Below are 15,490 nucleotides of genomic sequence, written 5' to 3'. Positions count from 1 at the left end.
GTGTTGAAGCTTCATTATGAGTATATGATAGAGCTTTTATCGGTCTCAACCTTGGGTTTCTGCACAGAACATGATGTGCTGTCCTTCTACAGATGACTCGACTTAATTTCTGGTGACTGTCACCAACAAAGTGAAACCATTGCTCTTCTTCCATATCTTTTCGTGGTTTCTATAGATGATAGTCTCATTGTGGAAGAGTTTTTTATGCAGGACATACTGAAAGAAATGAAATTAGGATGAGTATTTGAACATATCGTCCATAAACGAGAAACATATGCTAAGAGGAAGGAAATACTTCCCTTTTTTTTGGTTTTAGTAGATTTGTAGTAATGACATTTTCTTACTACGTACAAAATTTGTTTTAAAGGGAAATCATGTATTTTATCCTGTCTGAAATTAACGCATTTCCACAAGGGAACAAGTGCGATCCTGCTTTAATAAGAATGACCACAAAAAAAAAAAAAAAAAAAAAAAAAAAAGCTAATAGCAATGATGGGAAATTTACTGCTAGAATGCAGTGTGTCTGTGTCACTAGCATGTCTAGTTTGGGGTAGAGACATGGAAGCAAAACAACAGCGGAAAGAATCCAATACCTCTGAGACTTGTCTTGCACCTGGGCCTATTGTGAAACCTTATTCCTGTCCAGTATATAACAAAACACAGGCAACTTCCACCCTGGTAGAGACAAAACTGCACTGTGGAATGCAGCGTTTGGGAACAGGAAATATGCTTGGTTTGAGGTTAAATGATACATTTGTTAGCATGGACTACATAAGAATTTAATCACTGCTACACTAGTGGAACCAGATGAAATAGTTTCCATTGATGCATCATAGGTTTATTGCAATTTAAAGATGCCATAGTTCTTAATAAAGCTACTGCTCATCAGAAAAATGCTTTCACATGTTATACCCATGCAGCGTATTTTTAGTTTGTGATCTTCCATCTGTTTTCTATCCCTGCTATATCCTATTGTGGGTCACAGAGGGACTGAAGTCTATCCTAGTTGACACTGGGTGAAAGGCAGAACCAGTTTGTGATATTGGTTTGTATAATTTGAAACAACTACTTTTATAAAGCTTTAAGACAAATTTGAAAATGAGAAGAGAGTGTACCCCTCGTGTGGTAGGTTCAGGAACATCTTTCAGATCACTCAAGACAGCCTATAATGTGTGCTTTCAACATGTAGTGCAGCTGCAGCACCAGCAGGCTACACTACAGCACCACATCTGATCACTTCAACCAACACACTCATTCAGAAAGCCCTCTATTTCCTCATACTGTACATCCCTCTGTCTTTGGCACCAGTTATAGCCTGAGGCATCAGATACAGTCATACTGTCTTGCATGTCAAAGTGACATCTTAATGGATTGAGCTTTTCCTCAGGAGTCCACTTTGTTTACATTAACTTCTACAAATCCCACTTAATCCCACTGAGAGATTTAGCATGAGAAGCCATTTTTACTCTGTCACAGGCAGAGCAAAGCCCTTTTGGATTTGACAGTCATAGGTCAAGATCAAACAATTAACTAACACACATATACGGGTAAGAAGGTTGCGGCAGGTGTCCATGTTTGTGTTCATAACATCATAACCAGAGGTACAGGGGAGCTCATCCACCTGTTTCAGCATAAATAAGTAGAAGTTGTTATATATTCTTTGTTTATTCTGCTTAATAAACAACAATGAACAAATAATAAAGATTGAAAATGAACAAATCAGTGACCCCATCAGTAAACAACCCGATTCCTTGATTCTATTCTATTCTATTCTATTCTATTCTATTCTATTCTATTCTATTCTATTCTATGTGTTTCTTGATTTATTGTATCCCCCTGGAGACTGTCATAATTGTCCATTTATTACACAGTTGTGACCACCCACTTGAACCGGAACCTTTTCCATCACAGCCACAGCGCTGTAGGTTTTTAAGAAACGTTTAAATGCCGCCGAAAAAGTTGGAATTTCTAAGGTATTTAATATCCTATAACAAGAGAAAAGAACACACATACAAATGAACAGCAAGCAATAGCGAACAATTAAAAGTAAAGGAGCTCTAATACTGTGCATTTTCTTCGAAAATGGTTTAAACACATGTTAAAATGAAACAACAAAAAAGGACAATAATAATAAATCAAAAGCACAAACAAGTTAAATAATGATCACCTCATATCAATTTGCACGTTATAGTGTTAAAATATAGTTTTTGTTTTTATAATAGTTTTCGGGCTTTTCTGTGGATAGTTCGCCTTACGGAATGTGTTTAAGTGTGGCAATCAAACTTCGTTGTTGAAACTCCGACTGGACAGTGGGCACCTGAAGGCACCACGGCAGCGGATGTAGCAGCAGCAGTAATCTACAGTACACTGGCAACCATGTAGCACTGAGAGCAAAAATAACCCCCCCGACGAGATAAACTACCATGTTCTCCTCTTTATTCGTGTCGACATAAAGCAACACAACATGAAAATGTGTTTCTGAAGATACCTGGACGCTCGGACAGGAATTACGAGGCGAGGGAGTCGACAGTGAAAGCGAAGCCTGTAATACAGAGGCACTATCTGCCCTCGCCTGGAGCTGTGGAAGGGACGCTGGGCTGCTCCTCAGATTTATTAGCCTACCTTTGGCGTTTTTATCAGCTTTAATGGCTACTCCTGTCCAGCTAAGCGCGTTTTAGACGCCAGAGAAGGGCGTGTAACGCTAACGGATACCGGGGCCAGTTTGTAGTTTGCACCAGGTCTGTCCATCCGCGTTACCGCCCCGTTTTTTCTCCGGTAGTACAGCTCAGTGAGAAGAACCCTGAAGGTACCGCGTTGGGTGTTGAGAAGAACCTGCGGACACCATGGGGAATACAACCTCCTGCTGCGTGTCGTCGAGCCCCAAACACCGGAGGAGCAACCACTCCAGGCTGGAGCCCTACCGGCCGGAGCCCGAGCTGAGCCGAGAGGACACGGGCTGCAACCTCCAGCACATCAGCGACAGAGAGAACATAGACGGTGAGATGCAGGATGAATGCTCTGAATAACATCTAAACAGCACAGTACAGGAAGCAAACGGCTCACATATATTCTCCCTTTCTTATTATCACCCATTTGAATTTTATTATCATGCCGTTGTTTTGAAAATAGTTGTGGTGAGTGATTGTTATTCTGTAAATACCCACCTCTCTGCAGATTTAGGCTGTGGTATTAACAGATAATGAGAGCTTGCACCCTCTGTGTAAAAATGCCACCCACCCATTATATCAATAACGACAATTCTGTGGGCTTCTCTCCCACTGGGCTTCCAGCATGCTGTAAATCAGACATACTGTATAACAAATTTCCAAACGAGGGAAAACCAGCCAGTTTCCGTTATCTTCCATTGTTATTACATGCAGACATTAATAAAGCTCTCCCTACCAAGTCCAGAAGGCACACTGAATGAGTCTGCTGACTTGGACACTTAATCTTATACCATTTTCACCATGTGGCCGTGTGTGAGGGCATGTGTAAGGTTGGTGTGGTGTGTTGAAGGATGTGGGAGGTTATGTGGTAATGATGGACAGTGAATAAGGTGGGGTGTCCACTTACTTCTGTTGGCGAGCTGAGTAGAGCAACACTTTTCAGCTCTCATTAACACCAGCAGTCACACACTACTGTACATTTGAGAGCAGCAAGACATTTAGAAATTCACACAGCTGTTGGAGACAAAAGATCGATTATGTACATGTACAGACCTATAGGCCACAGTGATGACAAGTTTATGGAATCCTCTGACTCTAATGAGGTCTATTCAAGGATCCTTGATGTAGCAAAAAAAAAAAAAAAAAAAAGAAACTCCAGTGATTAGTAAGGGAATGTGAAGGAGGGGGAGGAAATCATCCCAGCATGCCACCGCAGTAAGGAAATTATGCTTGAGGAGATGTGCAGTTACCAGAAAATGTGCAGGAATCAGCCCTAACACCAGTTGCTCGAGAAAACTCAATGCAAGCCATAGTACAGCTCCCAATGTGACATCACATCGTCTCAGTTCTCAAATTGAGTCAAGGTCATAGCCTTGTCACACAGCACAGAGCATAGTGAAGACAAACAGCACACACACCCCGTCACAGGCTGGTTTGATGTCAGCCAAAAAACAGGTCAAAATGCCACTCGGCACTATGCCCGTCTCAGTTTCTCTGTCATGGCAGGTTTCTTCCTGAAGCTATATTGCTCAGTCTAAATAATGTGCTGTGGAAAAGGCCAGTCGACCTCGCTGTGCTCCTCCCAGTGAGGACTGGGATTCCTGGAGTTAGCAATCAAACAACCCTCAGGCTCTGAACTGTGCCTTCTTTAACAACTTTGTAAATAATGGAACACACAGGCAGTGGGTCTGATGAGTTGACTTCTATGGTTTTTTAATAACTATTTGGATGGTTTCACTGTGATTCTAGACTGGAGAGAGATTTCTTTGCTGATATCGACCCGTTTCAAGGAAAGGATTTTGGTGGTAACGGGCTAAGTAAAGTAAGCCAGACATCTTCTCTCGCTACTTACTTCTTTTAGCTCCTCTTGGGGATTTCAAGGCATCCCCAGCTCAGATGAGATATACTGATATACTGTATACCCTTTGGGTCTGTCCAGGGGTGTTCTCTTACTTGGACGTGTCTGGAATACCTCCACAGGAAGGTGTGTGAGGGGCATCCTAATCACCTTTACCAGCTCCTCAGGCTTGTCTGGGTGAGCTCAGACACCTTGTGAGGGACACTCAGGTTTGATTGCTTGTACCTGCAATCTCATTGCTACTCATTATCCAATGTTGAGACAGTGATCCTACTATTAGTACTTAATTTTTAGCATTTTAATGTCAGAAATAATGTATAATGTATGATAAAGCCAAGATTTTGATCACTATGAGACAGTACAGAAAATGTCCCCTTTCACCCCTTGACTAAGGAGTTTTTGGAATGGTTTAGCACTTCAGCAGCTACATATTAATGAACTGGTTGTGGAAAAAGTAAACTGTAAAAGGACTGTAGAAGAGATGCTGTAGAATTAGGACTGTTTATAGAGTTTAACTAAGGCATGTCTAATCATCCATCCATCCATCCATTATCTATACACCGCTTAATTCACATTAGGGTTGCAGGGGGCTCGAGTCTATCGCAACTGACTGAGGGTGAAGGTAGGGGACATCTGGACAGGTCATCAGTCTATCACAGGGCTACATATAGAGACAAACAATCACACTCACATTCACACCTACGGACAATTTAGAATCATCAATTAACCTCAGCATATTTTTGGACTGTGAGAGGAAGCTGGAGAACCTGGAGAAAACACATGCATGCACAGGGAGAACATATAAACTCCATGCAGAAAGATCTCAGGCCCTGGCCAGGAGGCAAACCGGGGACATCTAGCTGCAATGCGATGGTGCTAACGACCGAGCCACTGTGCAGCCCTGTCTAATCATCCAATAAATAATTAACTGATACTATAATCAGAAGATGAATCAATGATGAATGATGTCTGGAGCTTGCACAATCTTATCCCAATATGTGTGTAACCCTACTAGATGTAAACATGTTGCCTGGCGGCGACCACTGGAGGTCAGTCTCATGGATAGTTAGCGTATTATGTTTTAGTCACTAGCTGTATTTCCTTAAAGTATTTTTCTGCTCATTTTGAAGTATGGCTTTGGAGAAAAAATGGATGGAAATGGCAATATTTGAAAAAAACGTATCCAATTAGGCAAACACATTTTTTTGCTCACCTGAGTTTTTCTCTTTGAGAAAAAGAGTTAATGCACACAGTCACTGATGCAAACACCTTTTCTGAATAGGTTCTGACTTGGTTGATCAGTCATGTGTGTTAAATGTTTGTTTCTTCCACTTCTTTTGCCGTCTTACTCTTGTCTGCTCTGTTTATTACAGCCATTACTTCTGATGACACTGCAACCTGGTTTATTCATTCCAAAGCAGTAAATAGAAACAAGACTGATTTGCATTTCATTTTTCCAAATTTTTTTCTGACATCTCAAAGGTTCGCTTCAAATTCCCTTGGTATGGAAACAACTATCTGACAAGAGACAGACAAAAAAGACAGACAAACCCCAAACAAAGCTTTGGTTTGTACCTTTTAGAATAGCTTGGAAGGGAAAAGTAAGAACAGGTTTCAAACTGGCTGTTAGTGTTTGTCCTAAGCTGTTTACACTAGTCTTTAGGTAATGACCCCTTGACCCTGTCACTGGACCTCTAATAGCATTCCACAGCCAGAAGACTCCTGTTTGTATCCTGTGGAGAACCACAGCTTTGTCCAACAAAATGAATGCATGGGAAAGTCACATGTACTGTAGGTCTTCTTGCCAAAGCCTGGTTATAGTGTAATCTTGAGTACAGTGTGAAGAGTAAATATGAAAACTTGGAAGGAGATTGCGTGATGCAAGGAGATTACATATCTCTTTTATGAGGGAGTTAGGTGGAGATGATGTATGATGGTAATCTAACTCTTTTGCTTGATATTTAGTCTTATCAGAACAAATAATGTGCAGTAATTTTGCCTGCATTTCTACCTGTTTGTGTGGTGTGTTTCTTTGTGCAACCCTGGCTGCATTGAGCTTGTGATTCCAAAAAAATAAATAAATCAGCCATGAAAACTGCTGACAGTGATGACGACACATGCGCACAACATTGCATGTGCACAAACAAAACACGTACAGTTCCCACTGAACAGCCTCCTTATATGTATGAAAGGGTCTCTCATGTGGCCCCTTTGACAAAACAGCAGCGTAATCTGATTTGCCTGAGTAATTGCTCACTGTCTATACATTCCTCTCTTTGTTTTCATCATAACTTACACAGCTTTCACAGATAGAGAGGCTGGAGATTCAGGTTTCTTGTGATACTTATTTGTCTCAATTTAAGCCTGTTTGTGTTCAGTCTGACATGCCACAAAGGTATTTTGTTACATTAAATATAGCCATGCTCATGTGGTGGCATAGGCCTCTCAGGGTCAAGCCCATCGCCTGTGTTTGTTCGTGATAAAGACATGTTGACTACTACAGACACACAGGACTAAAAGGGTAGTTAAATTTTATGGTTGCAACACAGAGGTTAAGTAATTGATTCCCAAGGGAAGGAAATCATTCGTGAAATGCTCTCACTCTCCAGCTAGTATTGTTCGACCGGTGACTCCACTGGTCACTGAGCAGATTTCATAGTCAACATGCTTTCCAGTCTGAATGCTCTTAATATGAAAAATGCATTAGTAGTTAAAAAAAGGATGTGTTTTCTAAAGTCCAACAGGATATTGAATGTTGTCAGCCAGCAGCAGTGATGTGGGTATAAAGGCTTTATCAGCATGGCTTCACACACCTTAAAATATTTCTTTGCGCTTTTCTCTTCATGATTTTTAATACCGTAGACAATCATTATTTGAATGACACTGTACTTGAACTTACTTTGACTGCTAGTATACAGGAAATAAAGTCTAAAAACATTTTCTCATTTATCAGGGTCACATTTTTACATTTGAAAATGTGTTTCGTTTTTCTTTTTTTAATTTATTTTTTTATTTCTTTTTTCAATAGCAAGTGAAACTGTATGAGTGCTCTTTTTTAGCTGAAAATCCAACTAGTTGCTAAAATTGAGGTGTTTTTCAGTATGCATAACAAGAAGGTTGCCCTAGATGAAGAAAATGAGAGGAAGTTACATGCTGTGGTAATGCAAACCACAACAGCTGTGATTTGTCCGCTTTGTCTACTTGATAGCAACATGTCATGTAAAATGAATATTGATTTCTGCAAATACAATGCTTCTGTGAAACAAACTGTAATGTATTGTAGGTTGCAATTGTATCTGGCTTGTTCATATGTAAGAGCTAGTACTTTACCAATGTAGCCATATGGTGATTTCTTGTTTTCATGAACTTAAGTAGTTCTGATATCTTCTCTTTTTTTTCCTGTTTTGCAGTAATTTAGGTAAAAATCACTGCTGTTCAACATTTTTAGCTCCAGCTCCAAAATGATCTGCTCTGTTTCAGTCGCTGTTGTTTGAAGTGCACCAAGAAACGTAACACAGCGGAATAGAAACCCAACCAATAACACAGAGTGTTCTAGTGTGCAATTACAAAGCAATACAGAGACACTAGTGCACCAGGAAATACTCACAACTTGCATATGCTACAGCATAGGCTCTGCAGATATTCAACACAGGACTGTAGATCATGCTTAAGGTTGTCTCTGTTGCAGTGCCTAAAACAGAGAGGGACATTTTTTGTCAATTCTAGGTGCTCCAACTCAACAGCTGAGCTATTATTAGTCTAATTTGATCAGAGCATTGTAATGTTGTATTGCTACCCAGCAGCTCTAAGCAAAGGTAAAATTAGGACACTTGTGATGTCTCAGAAATACGAGAGAAACGAAAGAAATGTGGAAAATGAAACAGATGGATCTCTCGCCCTGTTTGGGTTTTACTTACCACAGACATCTGTAAATGAGCAATGGATCCTGGCCCAGCATTCGTCTCTGTCTCATCGGTGTAAAAGTTAGTTATTTCTGGAGCATACACACACATATTGATGAGTCTTGCTTGCAGGCTAATTGAAATCTGGACATGGATTATTCATGCCTAGTTGATGAGCCTGGGGAGTCTCCTAACTACGAGTTCCAGACGAATTGACCTAGATCCATACTGTATGATAAGGTTTTGTTTTGATTGTGGGTGGGATGAAAAACTGCTAATTGTTGTAGGTTTTTAATATTTAATATGTACACTTTTATATTTACTTTTAGCTAACATTTTTCCTTACCAATGTCACCTATAGTCAGAACATTAATGTACAATTTTGTATTTGAAGATGATCGTAATTTTAAATGAGTATTTTTAAAAACTATGTGAGAGCCATGAGCTATAAACACATCTTTGAGCAAAAATAATCAATACTTGAGTTGTGGTTGAAGATAAGACAATCTAAGGATTAATGTGTTCCTGCAAATCTTTTTGGAATAGCTACAGATTCCCTCCATTTCAATAATTATATCTAATTTTCATGTTTATTTTACCAAGTTTTAGCAAAAATGTGAACTAGACCTGCAACTAAAACTGTATTTCATCTGTTAACAGTTGTTTTCTTGCTGAACTGAATAAATGGGCAAAAGTAGGCACAAATTGTCTAAGAAAATGCTGAAACAATGCAAAGCTCAGACATTTTCAAATTGCCCGTTGTCTCTAATATTAGGTATTTTTCCTTAAAAAATAACAATTATTAGATGTTCTGTTGATTAAGGAAGATGCACAGTTCCTGGAAGTATGTTAACATGCAAAAAATGTTATACATATTTTATTCAATATTCATTCACCTGTTTAACTAGAGTCCTTACAGGCTGAATTTCATCATGCAAAAACTGTCAAATTTCTATTGTAGCATGTTCATAATTTGTGTTAAAAAGTTTGAAAAAGTTTCACTTAGTGTCATTATCTGAGAAAACACATTGATCTTGGCAGACCAGAGTTAATAGCAGACTCTGTGGATTATTTTTTTTAATGCATAAGGCATTAAGCACTAGGTTTGGCTAAAGAGTAGAACTAATGGTGGATGTGTTTGCAGAGTTTCTGCATGTCTGGGCTGTCACAACCTAAACAGCAAATGTTACATTTTGGCATCAGATTCAGAAAACCTCAGATTAGTTTCATACATGCATTTATACAAACATTCTCAACAATTATTTAGAAATGTATTTATTAAGGAATCAGTCATAAAAGAGGCAGCAACAACAGTCCTGGTTTTATGAGGGAGATTTAATTCTCACTTTGTCTTACTTTGTTAAGTGTACCTTTTTCAACATTGTGTCACCAATGCCGTCACTATTCCCCTCTCCACCCATACAGTCTCATACAAATGGGGTTGATTGTTGAAAGGTATTGTGGGAAATGTAAGATATTAACAGCCAATGGATTTACAAAAGGAGTGTATATTTTGTCACAGATCACCAGCAGGGTAGTTGGAAAATGAGTTCAAGTCTTAAAAGTAATTTTAAATATGTCTAAACACTTTGGAAATAGATTTGGAATCATGAAAAGTGAGGACAGGCATGTTTGAATTTTGCTCACAATGCAACAGCAGCAGCACCTGAGAATGTTAAACTATCTTGTGTTTAGGGATGTGTCACTAACACTTCTTAGTGTCAGTACTTTGCTGCTTCACTGTTTGCAGTTGTGATTGTTAAAAATGGCGTTGTTTCTTCAAGGCACTATCAATATTGGGTATTTCTCCAACCACGCTGGCTGATTTACTGCTTTAATACACTGTATCTGTGCAGACATTGATCTCGGCTCCTGGCCAGTTATGACCTGTCCATGTTCTAGTTTATTATTATTCCTATTACTGCAATATATAAAACTGTCCCTACAGAGTTTCATACAGGTTGGTGTAGAAACAGCACTAATATCTAACCAGTAATCAGTACTAGCAGATACAGATCATTGACCGGAAACATCATCTGTCTTGAGAAAGAAGAAGCTGGATTAGTTCATCTGGTTTGTCTTAGTACAAACACATGCAGAATGTTTTACACTCACTGTATTGTTAACAAAATTAAAAGACCATAAACATTACCATAATTTTGCTGTTAATTTGACAGCTGTTTTAAGATTTCTCATGGAATAAAGCTGTTTTCACAGTGTGTCAAATATTGGCAGTGTAAAGCCCATTTGGCTGCCCTATAACGTCTATTCTGCCAATAGCATGCTATCAATATTGACTTGTCTGTACCACAGATAAAATGTTTTGCTGAGTCTCAGATGTTTCTCTGGCCTGCTGAGAGCACCATCTAATACTATCCCAGACTTTACGCTGGGTTTTCTTCTCCCTTTGCGATTGCCGTAATCATCAGTCAGTGCAGTTATCTTATCAGCACAATTGTATTAAACTTTGTTTATCTGGGAATAATGGGTGAAAGACAAATGGAAAGCGTTGCGTCACAGGTAGGCCTTGCCTCATGTTCAGAAAGCTCAGACACATGCTGACTTCTGACAGCTTACCTGTGAAACCTCACCAGGCCTTACAGCCGAAGAAGTTGTGGTTTAAAAGACTCAGTAATATGGAACATGGTGGAAGTTGTTGAGAAATGGAATAATTTCTGATGTAATGTTTCTGGCCACAAATCTCCATTCATTTTTGTGGACATGGGTGTCTTTGTGCATCTATCAGACTGAAAGACCTGCATTTGTGTTGTCTCTACACTAGCAGGACAGCCTCAGCAGTTAAAATAGACAAACTGGAAGCATGCTCTTGGCTGTCAACCTATTAAGCATAAGAGCTGCATCAACCGGCCAAGACACACATGGTTGTGGTTGGTTGGGAGAGTCTGAATCATGTCTGCTTAAACAACTCACAATCACTACCTTACAGAAACTATTTATCTACTTGACTACTTCTTATTTTTTGCTAGCAATGGCCTGCAATTTCCCTAAAGGAATAACTAATCATTTCAGAGAGAACAGTTTCCATTTTAAAAACAAATTAACTGATTCACAGAGTGTTAATGAAAATGCAATTGCCTGTGACAATCTCATTCTGGTGTCTTGTTTGGCTTGGCTTGGCCTACGCGTGGGAAGATGCATCTACTGCCCACAAATTACCTGCTCGTGTGTTCACTCACAGTGCTGCTGTCTCCGGAGAAATTGACATTGTAATGGTCTTCTGCCAGTTCTGATAAAAAGATGGGAGGAAGCTTGTGGATCACTAATGGGGAACACTTGGGATCACATTATAATAGGAGAATGTGTCTGTGCAAACTAAATTGCATTTTCAGTGTTCCTGAGTTGTGACAGCTGTCGCACTTTTTATAGCCAAAGTATGAAATCCTGTGAAACGCTTCCATGTATAGTGGTGCATGTAGCTTAGTACTTCACGCTAAGGCTCAAAAAATTGCAGTCTATATTTACACAATAAGAATGACGTGTGTACAATTTGAAACTTCACTCCAATTTTCTCTGGACTTGGCTTTCTGGAGTTATACCAGACAAAGGAATAATTATACTAAAATGCTTTGCAAAATTCACAAATGCACTGTAGTCATGGAAATGCCATTTTTCCTTCAAATTGATTTAACATTGACATTTTTAAGATGGATATTAAATTAGACTTGATGGATAGTTTTATGAACTGAAAAGGGAGAGAAAATTATGAGTTGGAAAGCAAAATAAAATCCCAGGTTTAATGAAATCATCCTTACCTAATGGAAAGAAAAAAGGATGACACAGGCAAATGCCAGACGTGTATATGGAATATCAACATTTATAAAGCCTAAGGGCCAGAAGACCTGTTAAAGTCGTCGAGGTCCAACCATGTTGACACAGAGCTATTAATAGGCATTTTGAGTCTGCCCTGATGCTCCTCTGGGACTACTAGGAGCTTGAAAATGGGTTTCCCTTCTTGGCTGCTCTGAATATTTTGATTGGCGCAAGCTGATATTGCTTGAGAGAAAAAACAACCTCAAGGATTTGCACACTGAATTTGCTCAACCTCTGTTTTGGTTTGTATTGTCAAAGTGTTAAGCTCAGGCTTTTGGAAGATGGCCGGGTAGTGAAGCGTGGGAATGCCAATAGCCTCTGCAATCCAAGTCTTCATTTTATCGTTTGCAGTGTATTCTCCAAATCCAAATTGTCAAGAGTGTGTGCTTCTTGTAAGCAGGATAAAAAAAATAAAGGGAATGCCGATGGTTGAGTGTCTGAGTAGATTCTCATCAGTGCTCTCAAATGGTATAATCAGAAATCAGCTTGAATAATGCAATCTGTCTGTTTGCTTACTGAAGTGGTGCTTTCAGCGACATGCACGCTTGGGAATGAGACTCAGTGGCAATTAGAAGTGGTGTTTGGGAGCTTAAGTGATCATTTGGGCACAGCTGTCAGCAGGCCACTTGCATTACTTGCAAATTTGCGGAGATAAAATGGAATCTGCTTGTATTGCATCGACCAATGATGACAGAAACACCCAGATTCTACACATCCTGCATACAGGGTTAGTCTTGTGGCCATGTTTGACCTTACTAAGCTCTTCACAGTAGGATTTAGAGGAGAGATTTGCATTTATTTCTCCATGCCCTATTCTGAACAAGTGAAAGAGACGGAGTGAATCCAGGCGTTACCTCAGGTCCTTAAGAGACACGTGGATTGTTAAAATGAATTACTATTGATAAGCTCCAGCCAGCGGTCTACATTATCTTATCATTTTTTGTTCACCACATTGTTTCAGTTGTACAAAAAATTGTTGGCCTAATAAATTATCAATGCTTTACCTGCCTCATTATCTATTGTTGAAATTCCCTCTAGCAGTGCAGTTAACCTCTAATGTGCCCCTGTGAAACCAAACAGTGGTTAATGGATAAGACATTGCATTTATACAAGAAGAAGAAAAAGGTTTTACTACCAGGAAAAGATGAAGGTGAACTCTATTTCCTGCAGGCATTTAAACATAAGCCTCACTCAAGAAAAGGGGAATTGTTTGCAGTACTTTTTCCAGCACTGAAGGGCCATACTGACTCAAGGAAAGGGAATCCAAGGAGAAAAAGCACAGATTCACATATTCATTCTTATAACATGACATCAGCCCTCCAGCTGCTGCTGTTAGAGTTGCTGTATGAAGTAGCATATTTTTTCCCTCTAAAAGTAATTTCCTTGCTTAACCAGTAAGTTGTAATTCGCAGATTAAATTGATTGACAGTAGAGTCCCCCTGCGGCACAGCAGAGTAATACCCATTTTGATTTAATCTCATAATAAATACCAGTATTTATAAATCAAGTGAGAGCTTCAACTTAGAAACTATGAAATATAACTGGAAGCATATTAACTGAAATGCTATAGCTTAATGCAGGTAAGTCTCAAATGTAGAAATAGGAATAACTATCAGTACGCTAGCAGCGGATGTTTTCATTTATGTCTGTTGTTTAAAATTTCATACAGGCATTTTTTCAACCATGTGCATTTCATGTGACTTCCTTGTAATGATGCTCACAATCATATGACCCTCCCCAATAGAAGAAGACATCAGAATATTGCGATGGAGCCGGGTAGAAGTAGTGAATGAAGCCTTGTTGTTTGCGGTGACTCTGGTGGACTGATTTAACGGGCTGACTGAGCACACAGCCATCAGATGGGACCACTGGAGTTGTTGGTGATGGTTTGGTGAGCAGGTGGAGGTTATTACATACTGCTGATTGGCTGTGGGAAGTTGCCCTTGGCCTGCAGTTTGTGGCGGCAGCACCTGACAGGCAATTGATAGCTTGACTGAGCATAATGGGTCATTGTAGTGTGATTATAGTACAGCTAATTTGCCATCTGTTTATTTTATAATGAAAGGGTCATTGTCTTTTTTAAAATTGCCTTTTGAGTTTTAACCAATCTCAAATTCTAATTCTTGAGTTCCACTGAGCAGTTTTCTAAACTGCTTCTGCAGATCGTGGTCACCTGTCTCAGCACACATTATGCAAGAAGCGTGGACAGTCTGTTTCAACAAGCCACATATCTACGTCTCTGTCTGTGCCAACGTCTTTGTGTGTGTATTACTGAAAAGCCCTTGTTATTCTGGCGTGTTTGTGTTCATTTGTACATGTTTGCAAATCTTGCATGTGGGTATGTGTATGATTTGATGCCAAAATGTTTCTGCATGCATGTGTCACGGGGAATTGTCAACACAGGCGGAGAATGACAGAGCTTGGCACAGATGGCCTTCCTGTCATCCCCAGCTCCTGCCACAGCTTGACACTGGATAAACCTCACAGAGAGACAGAGACAGCAGTTTGGATTAAACAAGGACCTGTGAGAGGAGCATGGAGTGGTGGCAGGCAAATGCATCACACTTGAGCGGCTGTCACTGGTCCAGCAAACACTTATGTAATATTTATGTATTCAACCTTGAGGGCAAAAGCCACACTTTTTTGACAACAGGTATCGAGGCATCTTGATTCAGAATGGCTGTAGTGTCAGGACGAAAGAACAAGACGATACATAGTCAGACTAAGATGTGTTGTGTGATTGGCTGTTAGGTATTAGCTGCTGTATTGTGGTAATTTCCATGGTTTGATTCCTCTACTATTGCAATTTGGCCTGAAATACATGCAGCTGAGGTTGCTTGTGTACATTACCCTGCAGTATCATGGCACCTGTACAATACATTTATCCATTCTGTTGCCTTCAGACGCAGTTATATTTTCAGACTATTTTTTCAGATGTAAATATAATGTCCAGAAAGGGACCTAATTTAATTCAACCTTTTGAAAAACTACATTTAGCACTATATTCTCACTGTCAACTTTCTGTTTTTTAACATTCCTCCAGTCCTCTTTCCCCTAATTGGCCATCTCTGCTTCAGTTGTCAGTAGTGAAAATGCTTCAGCACATTCACACCTCTGCTCTGTGTGTGTGGGTTTATGCACATGAGTATCTGGCTACATGTTAGAACTGGTACAGATCTAAAAAATATTTTTTAAGATGTTACATTTTAGTGCTCTGTATATTGATAATTATT

The 15,490-nt window shown here is 39.5% G+C and overlaps 1 protein-coding gene across 4 annotated transcripts in view; it reads left to right on the top strand.

Annotated features, from left to right (window-relative positions):
* The first annotated feature begins 2,322 nt into the window (after positions 1–2,322).
* Positions 2,323–15,490, top strand: part of ccny (cyclin Y) — a 43,821-nt gene continuing 30,653 nt past the window's right edge. For all 4 annotated transcript variants that reach the window (XM_023262652.3, XM_023262650.3, XM_035944644.2 and 1 more), the window contains exon 1: positions 2,323–2,997. In XM_023262652.3, the coding sequence (XP_023118420.1) occupies positions 2,844–2,997 (154 nt within the window). In that variant the 5' untranslated portion in view covers positions 2,323–2,843. The remainder of the gene's footprint in view (positions 2,998–15,490) is intronic.

Source organism: Amphiprion ocellaris, chromosome 22 (genome assembly GCF_022539595.1).
Source record: "Amphiprion ocellaris isolate individual 3 ecotype Okinawa chromosome 22, ASM2253959v1, whole genome shotgun sequence".
Classification (NCBI taxonomy): Eukaryota; Metazoa; Chordata; class Actinopteri; family Pomacentridae; genus Amphiprion; species Amphiprion ocellaris.
The sequence above is the reverse complement of the archived record's forward strand: the minus strand, read 5'-3'. Positions and strand labels throughout refer to the sequence as shown.